The following is a 15,563-nucleotide window of genomic DNA, read 5'->3' on the forward strand; positions in this document are numbered from 1 at the left end:
CGTATCTTGCTTTAATGGCAAGTATTAGGGATGCTTAGGACTTTTTAAAGTAAAAATTGATAAAAATAGATTAGGAAAGAATGAAATGCAAATGAACTCCTTTGTGTCAATATAAACAAAGTCATTTGAAGCTAGTGTTAAAAATGCAATCTATACTAGCCTTGAACTTAAACCTTCCCATATCCTAGTTTTCAGTACCCTTCCATTTAAAGCAAATTTGAGACTTAGAAAGGAATTCTGCATCTTACAGTGCCTACATCGATCATTAGGCGCTAAGAGTTAGAAGGAACCTTCCATATTTACATCAGCATTTCTCAAAGCATGGTTTACAAATCCTAGTTCCACAGGATATCAATAAATGTAGATACACAGCCGCCAACACACACACTTTTGTGATCAGGGTAGGAAAACAAATATAAGAAAATTCTTTATCGCAGGGTTCTTAGGGATTTTTTTTTTTTTGACAGAGTGGACAGTGAGAGAGAGAGAGAGAAAGGTCTTCCTTTGCCGTTGGTTCACCCTCCAATGGCCGCCACGGCTGGCGCGCTGCAGCCGGCGCACTGTGCTGATCCGATGGCAGGAGCCAGGTGCTTTTCCTGGTCTCCCATGGGGTGCAGGGCCCAAGGACTTGGGCCATCCTCCACTGCACTCCCTGGCCACAGCAGAGAGCTGGCCTGGAAGAGGGGCAACTGGGACAGAATCCGGCGCCCCGACCGGGACTAGAACCTGGTGTGCTGGCGCCGCAAGGTGGAGGATTAGCCTAGTGAGCCGCGGCGCCGGCCCCTCAGGGATTTTAATAGGTGAATATTCACAATTACTCTCTACAGTGTTGGTGGCACCAACGTGTTTTTACTATAGAATTCTTTTTATTTTTATTTAAACAAGTTATCTTGTGAGACTAGTGTTCATCAGGGATAGTTTAGGAAATAACTGGTATAATCCAATCTGCTTATTTTATTGAAGCAGTACAATGCATATTTTTAGTCACTGAGTGGCTTCATATTCCAGCTCATTCCAAACTGCTTATACATTCTAGGTGTTTTGTCTCTTAAATGTTTGTTTGTTTTCATCCACTGTAATGGCAGAATATGAGACAGAGATAGAGAATATGAATGAGACTGAAAGAGAAATATCTTCCATCTATGGTTCATTTCCTAAAAGCCCCTAACAGCCAGGGCTGGGCCAGGCCAAAGTCAGGAGCCTAGAACTCCATACATGGTGGCAGGGACCCAGGCACTTGGGCCATCATCTGCAGTTTCCCAGGATACATTAGCTGGAAGCTGGATCAGAATCAGAGTAACCAGGACTCTAACTGGCATTATGACATGGGATACGGGTGTCCCAAGTGGTGGCTTAACCTGCAACACCATAACTTAGTCTGATCCTTCTTTATCTTTAAAATAGGTATAATGAGTTTGTTGTAAGCATTAAATGAGTATATGAATGTATAATATTTATGTAAAGTACTTAGAATAGTATCTAGAACTCTATAAAGGCTTAATATCGTTATTTTACTCACAAAGAAAGTGAAGCCCAGAGAAGTAAAAAGACACACAGTATGTTAGGATCAGAGCTGAGGCCAGATGCAGGTCTCCTTGCTCCCTGTCCAGTATTGGTTTCTCGAATAATGAAAACTTCTGTAGAGCTTATCAAAAATATGTTTCTAGGAGCTGGCATTGTGGCATAGTGGATTAAGCACACTGCCTGTGACACTAGCATCCCATATAATTGCCTGTTTAAGTCCTGGCTGCTCTGTTTCTGATCCAGCTCCCTGCTACTATGCCTGGGAAAGCAGTGGAAAATGGCTCAAGTGCTTGGACTCCTGCCACCTATGTGGATGACCTGATCGAGTTTCCCAGCTCCTGGCTTCGGCCTAGCCCAACCCCAGCCATTTGAGAAAATGAACCAGGGGGTGGAAGATCTCTCTCCCCACCCCCACTATCACTCTGCCTCTCAAATAAATAAATAAATAAATCTTTAAAAAGTGCTTATTTATGTGAATGGCAGAGTTGGGGGGGGGGGAGACGGAGGTCTTCCATCTGCTTGTTCATTCCCCAAATGGCTGCAACGGCTAGAGCTAGGCCAATCTGAAGCCAGGAGCTTCCTCTGGGTCTCCCATCCAAGCCAGGAGCCAACCACATGCACCATTTTCCATTGCTTTCCCAGGCCATAAGCAGAGAGCTAGATGGGAAGAGGAGCAGCCAGGACAAGAACCAGAGCCCATATGGGATGCCAGCACTGCTTAGCCTACTATGCCACGATGCTGGCCTCCAATAAATAAATCTTAAAACAAAAATCTTTCTAAAGCAGATAGTATTATACCATAAAATCACAACTGATAACTAAAAAGACACAGCCCTAAAGCAAATTTGGTTTATCTTTTTGGAGTAATTGCTTAGCTGGGGTTTCTCAAGCACAAAGTGAGGCCCAAAAAAAGATGCTTTTGTTGGTAAGGAAACCTATTTCAAGGCCTGCAACAGTGGCCAAAATGCCAGACCAATGCCACCAAGGGCTTTCTAGGTAGCCTCTCTGCCTCCCATGTAGGACTAAAATCTTTCTGGATGCTCAGGGAAATCTGCCTCCTTGGCAAGCTGATCATGGAGACCTCCCAAGACTAATGTACACTAAAGTTTCTACCATTGTTTAGCTCTGATAAAAAGTGAAAAGGGGAAGGGATTTAGCTTAGCAGTTAAGACACCCACATCACTATACAAGTGCCTTGGATTCCCACCTCAAGCTCTGAACTCCAGCTTCCTGTGAATGCCAGCCTTGTGAGGTAGCAACAAGAGTTCAAGTAAATGGTTACTGCCACGCACACGGGGGCCCTGAATTGATTTCCTGGCTCTTGGATTCAGCTGGGTCCAGTCTAGCTGTTGTGGGCATTTGCTAAGTGAAGCCGTGGATGGGAATTCTCTTTCTCAGAGTTCTCTCTGCCTCTCAAATAAGTAAATTTATAACAAATAAATTTATAACAAAAAGGAAGAGAACACATGGTTATTGATCACATAGTATTGCCAGGCTCTCATCATAACTTAATCTTCATCATAGTCCCAAGAGGTAGCTATTAACCTCACTTTACAAATGTGAAAGCTGAAACTCAGAGTAATTAAATGGTTTGCCTAAGAACTCAGGTGTAATAAATAACACATCTTTAATCCAACAGTCTGTTCATCCTTTTTCCACTATATCATACTACTTCCCAGACTAAAGAATCAAAGTGAGGTTAAATGGATTTAGATTTCAAAGAACTGGAAAATGAAAGGAAAGGAGCACTATTCTCACCTCTAGAAATCCCATTTCCTTGATAATGAAAAACATTTATTTATCCAGTTTTATATTTGCTTATTTTGACTCTGCCTATTTCCTAAATGGATTTGAAGTGGTTTATAATAAAACAGATCTACAATTGGGTTTTTAAAACAGAAAATCCAAGCCATGAAAAGGAACAGAATGCAATTATGCTAAGTACTAAGGCTACTGTAGTTAGTATGATTAAACATTAAATTTGGTCTTTTTCCTGAAGTCAAGCCAAATACTACCTGCTTCTAGGAAAGCATTATATAAATTGTAATCTTCAGAATAGATAAAAAGTAGTTAAAAAACATCTTGTAAGGTACTACAAGGTGTAATTACTTTTTAAATTACCCAGATGAGCATGCTAACCGAGCGACACTCCAATTACTTTGGCTGTTGTTTCTATAACTCCACAAAGTTTATCATAGTCTGAACCAGCCATGCATACTAAACAACTAGACAATGCTGCCACTACTTGTTAAATGTTTGACCTTGAACAAGAAACTTCAGCTCTCTGGGCCTCAGCTTTCACGTTTGTGAAATAAGAGCTTGGATTGTCACCAGAAAGATCTTAACTTACTTACTGATTGCAGCTCTATTGAAGTATAAAAAAAACTTACTCATTTTAAGTGCAAAATTAAGAGGTTTTCAATAAATTTAAATTGTTGTACAACCACAATATAATTTAGAACATTTTAATCATACCAATAAATCTCATTACCATTCTGCATTTATATAATCTGTTAAAAAGTCCTAAATTTGGTATTTCTAGACTCACAAAGTTTTAGCAGCTCTTTGCTACAGAACTAAGTTCAAATTCCTCAGTGTTAACATTCAAGGTTGGGGCTGGCACTGTGGCCCAGTGGGTTAACGCCCTAGCCTGAAGCGCCGGCATCCCATATGGGCACCGGTTCATGACCCAGCTGCTCCACTTCCGATCCAGCTCTCTGCTATGGCCTGGGAAAGCAGTAGAAGATGGCCCAAGTCCTTAGGCCCCTGCACCCACGTGGGAGACCAGGAAGAGGCTCCCGGCTTCTGATGGGTGCAGCTCCGGCCGTTGTGGCCAGTTGGGGAGTGAACCAACAGATGGAAGACCTTTCTCTTTCTCTCTCTCTCTCTGCCTCTATTCTCTCTGTATAACTCTGACTTTCAAATAAATAAATCTTAAAAAACATTCAAGATCATTCACAATCTACAAAACTTGTCTCTCCAACTTAATTCCTTGCTAAATACTCCTCATCCCCTTGACTACATTAGTACCTGCCTCTGAGTTTACACCCTTGCTGTTCCCTTAATAGGCAGTCATCCTGTCCATTGTAATCTGAGGAATAAAATCCTGTTTATTCAGACTCAGCTTAAATGCCATACTCACCATAGCAATCTCGTCATTTCACACTCCTCACATCCATCTGGAACTGAACCTTGTTCGCCTTTAAACTCCCATAGTATTTTATTTGTCACTTTCATGAACGTTCTCATATTCATTCTTGGATCTTGATACCTCATCACCTCATTTGATTATAAGATCCTGAAGAAGTGGTCATTTATCCTAGCAGTTAAGGTGCTGATTTAGACTCCCGAATGCCATATCAGGTACTTAGGTTTGATATCCAACTCTGGCTTTTTTTCTAATGTTTATTTATGAGAGAAGGAAGGGGTGGGGAAGGGGGAAGGGAGAGGTGGGGGAGGGAGAGGGAGATAGCTTCCATCTGCTGGTTCACTCCCCAAATGGTCACAATGGCCAGCACTGGGCCAGGCCAAAGCCAGGAACCCAGAATGGCTTGAGCAATCCTCCACTAAGGTACATTGGTAGGGAGTGAAAGCAAAGGAACTCGGACTTGAACCAGTGGTCCCATATGGGATGCTGGCATTGCAGGTGGCAGCTTACCTCACTGTACCACAATGCAGGGCCCCCTGTGCTCTGGTTTCTGACTCCAGCTTACTGCTAATGAAGATCCTGGGAGGCAGCAGTGATGCTCATATAACTGGGTTGCTGATATCCACATGGGAAACCTGGATTAAGTTCCAAGCTGCTGGTTTCAGCCTGGCCCAGGTATTGTGGGCATCTGGGAAGTAAAACAGTAGCTAGGAGCTCTCTCTTTCTGCTTCTCCAATCGATTAATCAGTAACTTTTAAAAATCTACCATTAAAGAGACCCCAGAGGCAGGTATTTGGCACAGCAGTTAAGACACAACTTGGAACACGTGCACATCCTGTTAGAGCCTGGAATTGAGTCTCAACTCCACTCCTGAGTCCAGTTCCCTGCTAATGTACACCTTAATTGGCAGCAAGTACTTGACTGAGATCCACATAGGAGAACTGTACCGAGTTCCCGGCTCCTGGGTTAGGCCTGGCCCAGTCCTGGTTGTTGTGGGCCTTTTCCAAAATAAATAAATATTTTAAGAATAGTAAATAAATTAAAAATAGAGGTTTTAGAGTCAGTTGCTATACCTAAGACAACTATATATCCTTAACTACTAATGTGAGGTTCTATAAATAACTAATGATGATGACAGTAACTGGTAGTTAAATTAAGCATCTACCATGTGCTAGGAATTGTTCTAAACAACTTTATAAATATTAACTCAATCTTTGTAGCAACCCTGTGAGGAAAGTAATATTACATCACCATTTTACGGGCAAAAAACCTGAGGCACAGAAAGGTTACATATTCACTCAAAAGCTAGTTAAGGAGCAGAGCTGAGATGTGAAATCCAACAGTCTGGCTCTGGAGCATGCATTCTTAAACCACAGTAAATTTCCAAGCCAGCTGAAGCTCAATAAATGTTAACTGAATAAATCCTAATTAATAAGGTTTCATTCCAGGAAGGGGAGGTAATTGAGAATTCTAGGTGCTACCTGACAAAGAAGTAATGATGATAGAGAAAAGTACAAAGGACAAAATTACGGTTCATACAGAAAGACTGAACTTCAGGGTAGGCTTGCAGTGTTACAAAAACGGTCATTGAATCCTAGGTTATAACAGTTCTTTCCTCATACATAGGTAATTGGTAGTGCTAGCTGTACTCCTAGGTACATCCCAACAAAAATGCATATACAACCATCAAAAGAATGTTTTATTGGTAACAGATCTGGACATTTGCCATCAAAGATGAATGGATAAAGCACATGTAGCACTTTAATATTACAAAATATCATACAGCAATGATAATGATCTATAACTATAAGGAATAACATGGATAAATCTTTCAAACAATGGTGAAAAAAGAAGTCAGACACAAAAGGCTACGTGTATTCTTTGTGAATCCATTTATATTAATACAAAATGAGTCAATTTATATTAAGTACAAAAGAGGCACAAATAATGTCACCTGTTAAGAATTCAGGACAGTGGTTTGCCCTTGAGAAGGGTACTGATAGAAGGGGCCATGAGGGGGACCCTAATAATGTTCAGTTTCTTGATCTCAGTGCTAGTTATATGGGTGTGTCTTGTTTGGAAACATTCATTGACCTATAAATTTATATGAACCTGTCCACATGGATACCATGCTTTAATACATTTTTTAAAAAGTTTATCTAGGAAGGGATTTGACTTAGCAGTTAAGCCACCAGTTAGGATAATCATATCCTACACTGAAGTGCCTGGGTTTATTTATTTTTTAATGAATTGTAGCACTCTGTTTTTAAGATTTCTTTATTTATTTGAACGGTAGAGTTAAACAGAGAGAAGGAAAGACAGAGAGAAAGATCTTCCATCTGCTGGTTCACTCCCCAAATGGCCGCAATGGCTGGAGCTGTGCTGATTCAAAGCCAAGAACCAGGAGCTTCTTCCGGGTCTCCCACATGGGTGCAGGTGCCCAAGGAGTTGGGTCATCTTCAACAAAACAGTAGAAGGCCATAGCAGAGAGCTGGATCCAAAGTGGAGCAGCCGGGATTTGCTCTATGCACTATGCCACAGCACCAGCCCCATGCCTGGGTTTAATTCCTGTCTCCAGTTCCTGATTTCAGCCTCCTCCCAATACAGACTCTGGGAAGCACCAATGATGGCTCCAGTAATTGGGTTCCAGCCATAATGGGAGACCTGGATTGAGTTCCTAGCTCCCAGCTTCTGCTTTTGCCTATCCCTGGCTATCTAGCCTTGGCTGTCTGTTACAAGCAGTTGGGGAGTAAGCCAGTGGATGAGAGCATTCTTTCTCTCTCTCCCCCACCCCTCAAAAAATAATTTTAATTTTTCAAATTTTATTTGAAAGGTAGAGAGAGACAGAGAGATGGAAAAAGTTCTTCCATCTGCTGGTTCACTCTTCAAATGCCAGCAACAGTCAGGGCTGGGCCAGGCTGAACCTGGCATCCCAGAACCCAATCTAGGTCTCCCATGTGGGTAGCAGGGGACCAAAGTATCTGAGCCATCATCTGCTGCCTATGATGTGCATTAGCAGGAAGCTAGATCAAAAAAAGTGCCCGGATGCAAACCATGTACTCCAATATGGGATGCAGGCATCCTAACTGCTAAGCCAAACACTCCTTAAGTAAAAATATTACAAAAGAAAAAGTTAATCAGTCTTCCTGAGGAGATAAAATCTCCAAATAAGAGCCTAAATAAAAGTCATTTTTGACCAAGTGTTTGGCTTAGCAATTAAGATGCTGCTTGGGATGCCCATATCTCATGTCTGAGTGAGTTCAAGTCCAACAATGTTTCTGATTCTAGTTCCCTGCTACATGCACCCTGGGTGACAGCAGATGATTTCCTAAGTACTCAGGTATCTTTCACCCAGATGAGAGCCCCATACTGAGTTCCAGGGTCCTCGCTTCAGCCTGGTTTAGCCCTGGCTGGAACAGGCATTTGGGGAGCGAACTAGCAACGGAATATCCCTCTCTGTCCTTATATTTCAAATAAAATAATTTTTTTAAAAAAATGCAGGGTAGGTATTTGGCACAGCAGTTATATTGCCACTTGAGACACCTGCATCCCATACCAGAGTGTCTGGTTCAGGTTCTGACTACTCTGCTTCTGATCCAGCTTCCTGCTAATGCATGCCATGGGAGGCATAAAATGATGGCTCAAGGAGTTGCATCCCTGTCACATGAGAGACCTGGTTTGAGTTCCAGGCTCCTAGCTTTGGCCTGGCCTAGCTCTGGCTGTTGCAAGCCTTTGGAGAACGAACTAGTAGATGGAAGAACTCTTGCACTCTTACTCTTGCTCTCTGTGTTATCTCTCAAATAAAATGGAAATACATTTAAAAAGAAAAAAAAAAACAAAAAATTAAAGATTTGTTTGTTTTAAAGAGTGACAGAGAGACAGGGAGAGAACAGAGACAGAAACACACAGAGATATCTTCCATCCACTGGTTCACTCCTCAAATGGCCGCAAGGGCCAGGACTGATCCAGGTTGTAGTCAGGAACCCAAACTCCATCTGGGTCTCCCACATGGGTTGCAAAGGATCAAGTACTTGAGCCATCCTCCACTGCCTCCCCAGGCACATTAGTAAGGAGCAAGATCAGAAGTGAAACAGCTCAGGACTTGAACTGGGGCTCCAAAATGGGATGCTGGCATCAACGTGAAACAGCAATGTCACATGCCATGGTTTTATCTGCTGCACCACAATTTCAGTCCCCAAGAAAACAAAATTTAAAAGTAATCTCTGCACATGACATGCAGACAGACCAACTCATAATTATCTCTTTGTCCTAAAGTAGACAAGACAGATGTTTATCCTTTTGTTGGAAACAGTGAGTTAAAAAGAGGGATGCTGGTGCTGTGGCATAGAGGGTAAAGCTGCCACCTGCAGTGCTGGCATCCCATATGGATGCCAGTTTGAGTCCTGGCTCCTCCACTTCGGATCTAGCTCTTTACTATGGCCTGGGAGAGCAGTGGAAGATGGCCCAAGTCCTTGGGCCCCTGCACCCATGTGGGAGATCCAGAGGCAGCACCCGGCTCCTCTGCGGCTCCTCCTCCGTTGTGGCCATTTAGGGAGTGAATCAGCAGATGTAAGACCTCTCTCTCTGCCTCCGCCTCTCTGTAATTCTACCTTTCAAATAATAAATAAATCTTAAAAGAAAAAAGAGGGATGCCATCTTAATCCTTATCCATTAGTTCAGCCCTAATCCTTCCCAGAAACTCAGGAGAGAAAAAAAAAAGAAAAAAAAAAAACAGAATACCACCTCTGGGCACTCACAGTCCTGCCAGGCACCAAAATAAATGCCAAATTTGTTTAAATAATTATCTTATTTGCGGTTTTTATTTGTATTTCGCAACACACAATGGGGAGATGTTTGACAGAGTAGCTTAAGTCACTGAATGCAACATCCACATCCCATACTGGAGTGCCTGGTTTGAGTCCTGGCTCCTTTGCTTCTGATCCAGCTTCCCGCAAATATATATCCTGCAAGGCAGTGGATCATGTCTCAGGTACTTGAGTCCCTGCCACCCATGTAGGAGACACAAATGGAGTTCCAGGCTCTTGGCTTTGGCCTGGTTCAGCCTCTGACTGTTGTGGGCATTTGGAGAGTGAACCAGAGGCTAGAAGACTTCTCTCTGCCTGTCTCTGCCTTTCAAATAAAATGACAATAAATTTTTAAAAGACTCAAACTCCATCCATGTAGTAGAAATGGAGTCTGGCCACAATGCCAGTTAATATACTCTTGGGGAGTCAGCACTGTGGCATAGTGGGTAAAGGCGCCGCCTGCAGTGCCAGCATCCCATATGGCCTCCAGTTTGAGTCCCGGCTGCTCCACTTCCAATCCAGCTCTCTGCTATGGCCTGGGAAAGCAGTAGAAGATGGCCCAAGTCCTTAGGCTCCTGAACCCATGTGGGAGACCCGGAAGAAGCTCCTGGCTTTGGATTGGTGCAGCTTCAGATTGGCACAACTCTGGCCATTGCGATCAATTGAGGAGTGAACCAGCAGATGGAAGATGCCTCACCCCTCGCCTCTCCTCTCTCTGTGTAACTCTGACTTTTAAATAAATAAATAAATCTTTAAAAAAATATTCTCTTGGGTCCAAATTCCAGTCGCGCACGTGTGAAACTGAGCACTCGTATTGTTAGACAAGTCACTCCACCCAGGACTCGGTTTTCTCATCTGTAACATGTGAATAATTGTTACTCCCATTCAGGTTTTAGTAAGGACTGAAGATCTATTTCATGAAAACATTTAGCTTAGCACCTACCATATAAATACTCAATATGTGTTAGCCGCTATGATTGCTTTTATGTGGCTCACTTAATTATTTCTTCTCCGTTCCAATGACCATACAGCCAGCTTTGTTTATAATTTTAATCACCTAAAAATAGGATTTTAGTATTTTAATATCTTAACACTCAAATGCAAGGGCAGTTCTGCCTCACCGTTTCCCCCAGTGTCAAAGGTTGGGGGGAGAGAACCACAAAGAGTATTTAGGTGAGCTGCTTTTAAACTAGGCAAGGTTAGTTGGTTGAGTAGAAGTAGTCTAGATAGCAGACAGCCTTTTGCTTTAATGGAACCACTATCCTATAACATAGCAGGGAACCTGGTGCAAACGACAAGACCTGAAAAGGACAGGACCCAGAAAAAGGCAAGGCTGGCTGCTACAAAGGATGTGGCTCTCTTCCATTCAGAAAGAGGGAATCAGGAAAGCAGAAGTTTAATAGTTGGAGTTCCTGTGTTGCACATCAGGCAGCATCAAGGTGTTAAGCCAGCGGTGGGGAATGCTGGCTGCTGTAGAAGACCCACAAAGTCATTTGATCTGGCCCTGCCAAGGCAAGCAGAGGTGGGACTCTAAATTCAACAAATCTATAGCTGGCTAATTTTAAAGTTGATAATTTTGTATGGCTTGTGAATTATAAATACCCAAATAGCCCTTGGCAGAAAAAAACGTTCCCCACCCCTGTTTTAAGTTAACAGGTGGGCAGAACACTATTAGTTATAATACAGCTTTAATAAACATCTTTTTATTTAATCCTCACAACCACCTTGTGAAACAAGCAGGGCAAACTTCCCTATCCCCATTTGGTAGATGAGGAAATTCAGGGCTCAGAGAGGTTAAATAGTCCAAAGTCTTTAGCTAGCAGTTGGGGGGGGGGGAGGAACCAGCACCCTAAGGCAAGTCTCCCTGGCTTCAAATTCCATACTCCTTCAACTAAAACACGCTACACTTTTGTGTGGACCCCGGTTAGCCCGGGCCACGTTTGTTAGGAGCAATAGAAGAAATTCACAAGACTAGCTGTGAACTCCTCAGAATCATATAGGAGGGAAAAAACCGGTAGAGGGGAGAGGATTTATATGGAAAGGGGCTGGCGGCAGGAAGAGAAGACAGGCTCCCTAAAAGATGCGCGAGATTTCAACAGTTTAAGATAATTAAAAATGAATCTTGATGAAGAATGGGAAGGGAGAGGGAGCAGGAGATGGGATGGTTTGCACGTGGGAGGGAGGTTATGGGGGGGGGACCGCTATAATCCAAAAGTTGTACTTTCGAAATATATATTTATTAAATAAAAGTTTTTTAAAAAAAAAATATGAGCAAGAACAAGTAGCAAAAGAAGCTCTCAGTGAGGGCCAGTTAGAAACAGGCACGAACTGGGCAGGCGACGCCACCTCAGGTTTCTCCACGCGGTTGGGCAGGGCCAGGTCCGCTCAGCTCCACCCCCTTCCTCAAGCCCAGCTTGGGCTGGAGAGACGCGGCGCCCCCCAAAAACAGCCACCCGACACACCCACCCACGCCGGGAGTCGGGGTGGGGCTAGGGCTCCGAGCAGTCGGCGACCAACGCTAGGGGCAGGGGACGCCAGGAGGACGGGTAAAGGAAGTAACTCTCCGGGCGGCGATACCACGCCGGGTATTCGCGAAAGGCAGTTACAAGCGCGGCGAGCGTGGAATAAGCTGGAGGTAGCCGTGAGGCGCGGAGGTCGGAGGGCTGGGGGGCGGGGGAGCCGTAGGCTCTTACAGGGCGCGGGGGCGGTGTCGCGGCGGCGGTGTCGCGCGGGGGACGCTGGCTGGCGCAGACCACCGCTTCCCGCGACGGCAACGCCACCGCCGCGACGCCCGCAGTTGAGTCCCGAGAGGAGTTCAGTTTGGTTGAAAGGGGGTGTGACCTAGAAAGAAAACGCCGGTCCCGGCACGGGAAGGGGGCGTCAAAGAGCACCCTGAGAAGGCTACGAGGGGGTGTGCCTAGGCTCCCCGCTAAGAACCGAAAGGGCGTTCGCGGCTCCCAGTCCCGCCTCATTTTTCTTTTTTTCCCTTACCTTGGGCACCGTGATGTGGTCCATGACAGCAATTCCCGCCACCAAATCCCTCAGCGGTATTTGGGCCGCCAGCGTCGCTCCCGCCACCTTCTGGCCCAATCCGGGCTCCTACCCCCGCCCTCCTCGTGCTGACTCCAACTCTCGTCACCTGATCCTCGCGGAAGCTCATATCGCGATACTTCTTCAGTAGCTGGTCTCGCCATCTTGCTTCCTGGCAAATGCCCTTTTCTTCGGGAAGCTGACTCTTCTGGTTCACACTCAACGTTTGGCCCACTTTCTAAGACCCAGATTGGAATGTTGCCCCCTTTCTCACACTCCTTGATGTTCTGAGCACCGATGTCACGATGACACTCTGCGGAGATAACACAGGGTGTCCCCTACTGGCTGCTGGGTTTCCACAGACCTTCGTAGCTGTAACCTTGGGCAAATCATAGAATATCTTTTGAAGTATGAAGAGGCATTGCCTCCTCCTCTCTTGTCCCTCATTTTTATGTCTTCCGCCATCAAACTAGTTAAAACCTGAACTACTGGAGCAAGATTTGTGGCCCAGTGTGTTATGCCTTGCTGAGGATGCCCATATCCCAATAGTGGAGTGCTGGCTCCAGTCCAGCTGCTACTCTGTTTCTGATACAGCTTCCTTGTAACGTGCCTGGGAAGGCAGCAGCTGACAGCCCAAGTGCTTGGTAACCTTAATCTCTTCCACCAGCTAAACTTTTACCATCTGATAGAGGACTCCCAATTTCACATCTCAAACCTGGTGACCTTTCTCTTTTCATAAAGATTTATTTTATTTATTTGGAAGACATTGTTACAGAGAGTGAGAGAGAGAGAGATCTTCCATCCACTGGTTCATTCCCTAAATGGGCACAACTGCTAAGGCTGGGCCAGGAAGGAACCAGGAGCTTCATCTGTCTCTCACATGGGTGCAGGGGCCCAAGGACCTTCCACTGCTTTCCAAGGCCATAGCAAAGAGCTGGGATGGAAGAAGAGCAGCCAGAACTCAAACCAGTGCCCATATGGGATGCTGGTGTTGCAGGCAGCAAGTTAACCTGCTGTACCACAACACTAGCCCCACGACCTTTTTTTTTTTAAGATTTATTTATTTGAAAAGCAGAGAGGCAGAAGCAGAGAGAGAAGGCTTCCATCTGCTGGCTCACCATCCAGCTGGCCACAATGGCCAGAGCTGGGCCAATCTGTAGCCAAGAGTCTGGAGCCTCTTCCAGTTCTTCCACACGAGTGCAGGGGCCCAAACACTTGAGCCATCCTCCGCTACGTTCCCACGCCGTAGCAGAGATCAGGATTGGAAGTGGAGCATCCAGGACTCGAACCAGCGCCCACATGGGATGCCGGCACTGCACGTGGCGGTTCCACCCATTACACCACAGAGCTGGGCCTGACCTTTCTCTTGAACTCAAATTTACAACTTCCAACTGCCATCTGAGATTTCCACTTAATTGTTCCTGCTAGCACATTAAAGACATCACGACCCAAACTAACTCATCTTTCATACCCTCTCCCTGCCCCTTGCCTTCTCCCATCTCTGCCACCTGCTCTTGCTCAAGTTTTCCCTATTCCTGGTAGTGGCACCGCCATACCTCTAGTTACTCAGATAAAAAAACCTCATGTCCATGGTGTTTGGAATAGTGAAAAGGGTATGTGGACTCTAGTCAGACTAGGCTCAGATTTTGGCCCTGCTATTTGCTCATGACACATGACCTTAGGCAAATTCTACAACCTCTCTGGGCCTGAGTTTTCTCACCTGTAAACCCATTCTCATATAGTTCTTGTGGAGAAAGAGGTAATGTGTGTGAAATGTCAGGAATATGAGAAGGGCACAATGAAAATTAGTGGTTATCTTCTCTTCCACAACTTGATAATTGAACATTTCTGTTATCCTCTTTCTCGGTTGATTATTTTGTTTCTTAGTTTGATGATAAAAATAGAAGAATCAAAAGGGAACTTCCACATCTTTCTACAACCAGATCTGCTTGCTCCCCTGTATGTGAATCCATATAATGTGCCTTCAATAAATAAACTGTTCCTGAGTGTTCCTAAGGCAACCTTTGTGTTTATCCACTCAATCATCCTCCCTCACCTGCTTAGCTGTCACACCTTCCATTTACATCAACACAAAAACGTGCTATAATGTTTACAATCTTACAAAAACTGTTCTGACTCATATTCCTGTCTCCCACCTATAATTGTCCCATTTGTGTTGTATTTTATGACAAAATGCCTCAAACATTTGTTTAAATTAGTCGTGTTTCCATTTCTTTTTCTCTCTTCCCATTCTCCCTTGTAACTGCTCTAATCAAACTTTGCCCCCACTAGTACATCAAGCTGTTCTTGTCAAGGTTACAAATAGTCTCTCCGCTGCAAAACCCAACGATCAGTCCTCAGACCTCTTCTTGTTTTCTCAGCAGTATTTAATCACTCCCTCCTCCTTGAAACATTTTCCTCCCTTGGCTTCAGGGACACCACTCTCTCTCCTCTTCTCTGACTTCTCTTTCCCAATCTCCATTTCTGATTTCCCTCATCTTCCCTATCTCTACATGTTTGAATACTGCCAGGGCTCAGACTTTTGTCCTCTTTTCTATTTACATTTATTCACTGGATGCTGTTATCAAGTTTCATGGCTTTAAATAGCATCAATTTGTGGACAACCTTCTAGCCCTAATCTGTTCTCTAAACTCTGGTGGGCATTTGGCACAGTCATTAAGATGATGCTTTGAGGGTAAGGGGAGGCTGATCCTGTGGCACAAGAGGTTAAGCCACCTCTTGGGACGCCAGCATCCCATATGAGCTCCAGTTCAAGTCCTGGCTGCTCCACTTCCAATCTGGTTCCTTGCTAATGTACCTGGGAAAGTTGTGGAGTTTTATCCAGCTGCTTGGGTCTCTGCCACACATGTGGGAGACTCAAATAGAGTTCCAGGTTCCTGTCTTTGGCCTGGCCCAGCCCGGGCCATTGTAAATTTAGATTTAAAAAAGATGATGCTTTGGACAGCCATCCCATATCAGAGTGCCTAGATTCAAGTCCCAGTGTTACTCTGAGTACCAACTTTCTGCTAATGCACACCCCAAAAACCAACAGATAA

General features: G+C 44.5%; 1 protein-coding gene across 4 annotated transcripts in view; it reads right to left on the bottom strand.

Moving 5' to 3' along the window:
* The window catches only part of MTMR8 (myotubularin related protein 8), a 134,288-nt gene extending 121,657 nt beyond the window's left edge, over window positions 1-12,631 (bottom strand). For all 4 annotated transcript variants that reach the window (XM_089323756.1, XM_051827744.3, XM_089323755.1 and 1 more), the window contains exon 1: window positions 12,469-12,631. In XM_089323756.1, coding sequence (XP_089179882.1) covers window positions 12,469-12,492 — 24 coding nt within the window. In that variant the 5' untranslated portion in view covers window positions 12,493-12,631. The remainder of the gene's footprint in view (window positions 1-12,468) is intronic.
* Between the last annotated feature and the right edge of the window lie 2,932 nt (window positions 12,632-15,563).

This window comes from Oryctolagus cuniculus, chromosome X, assembly GCF_051225735.1.
Source record: "Oryctolagus cuniculus isolate XC-2025 breed Fujian yellow rabbit chromosome X, ASM5122573v1, whole genome shotgun sequence".
NCBI classification, from domain to species: Eukaryota; Metazoa; Chordata; class Mammalia; order Lagomorpha; family Leporidae; genus Oryctolagus; species Oryctolagus cuniculus.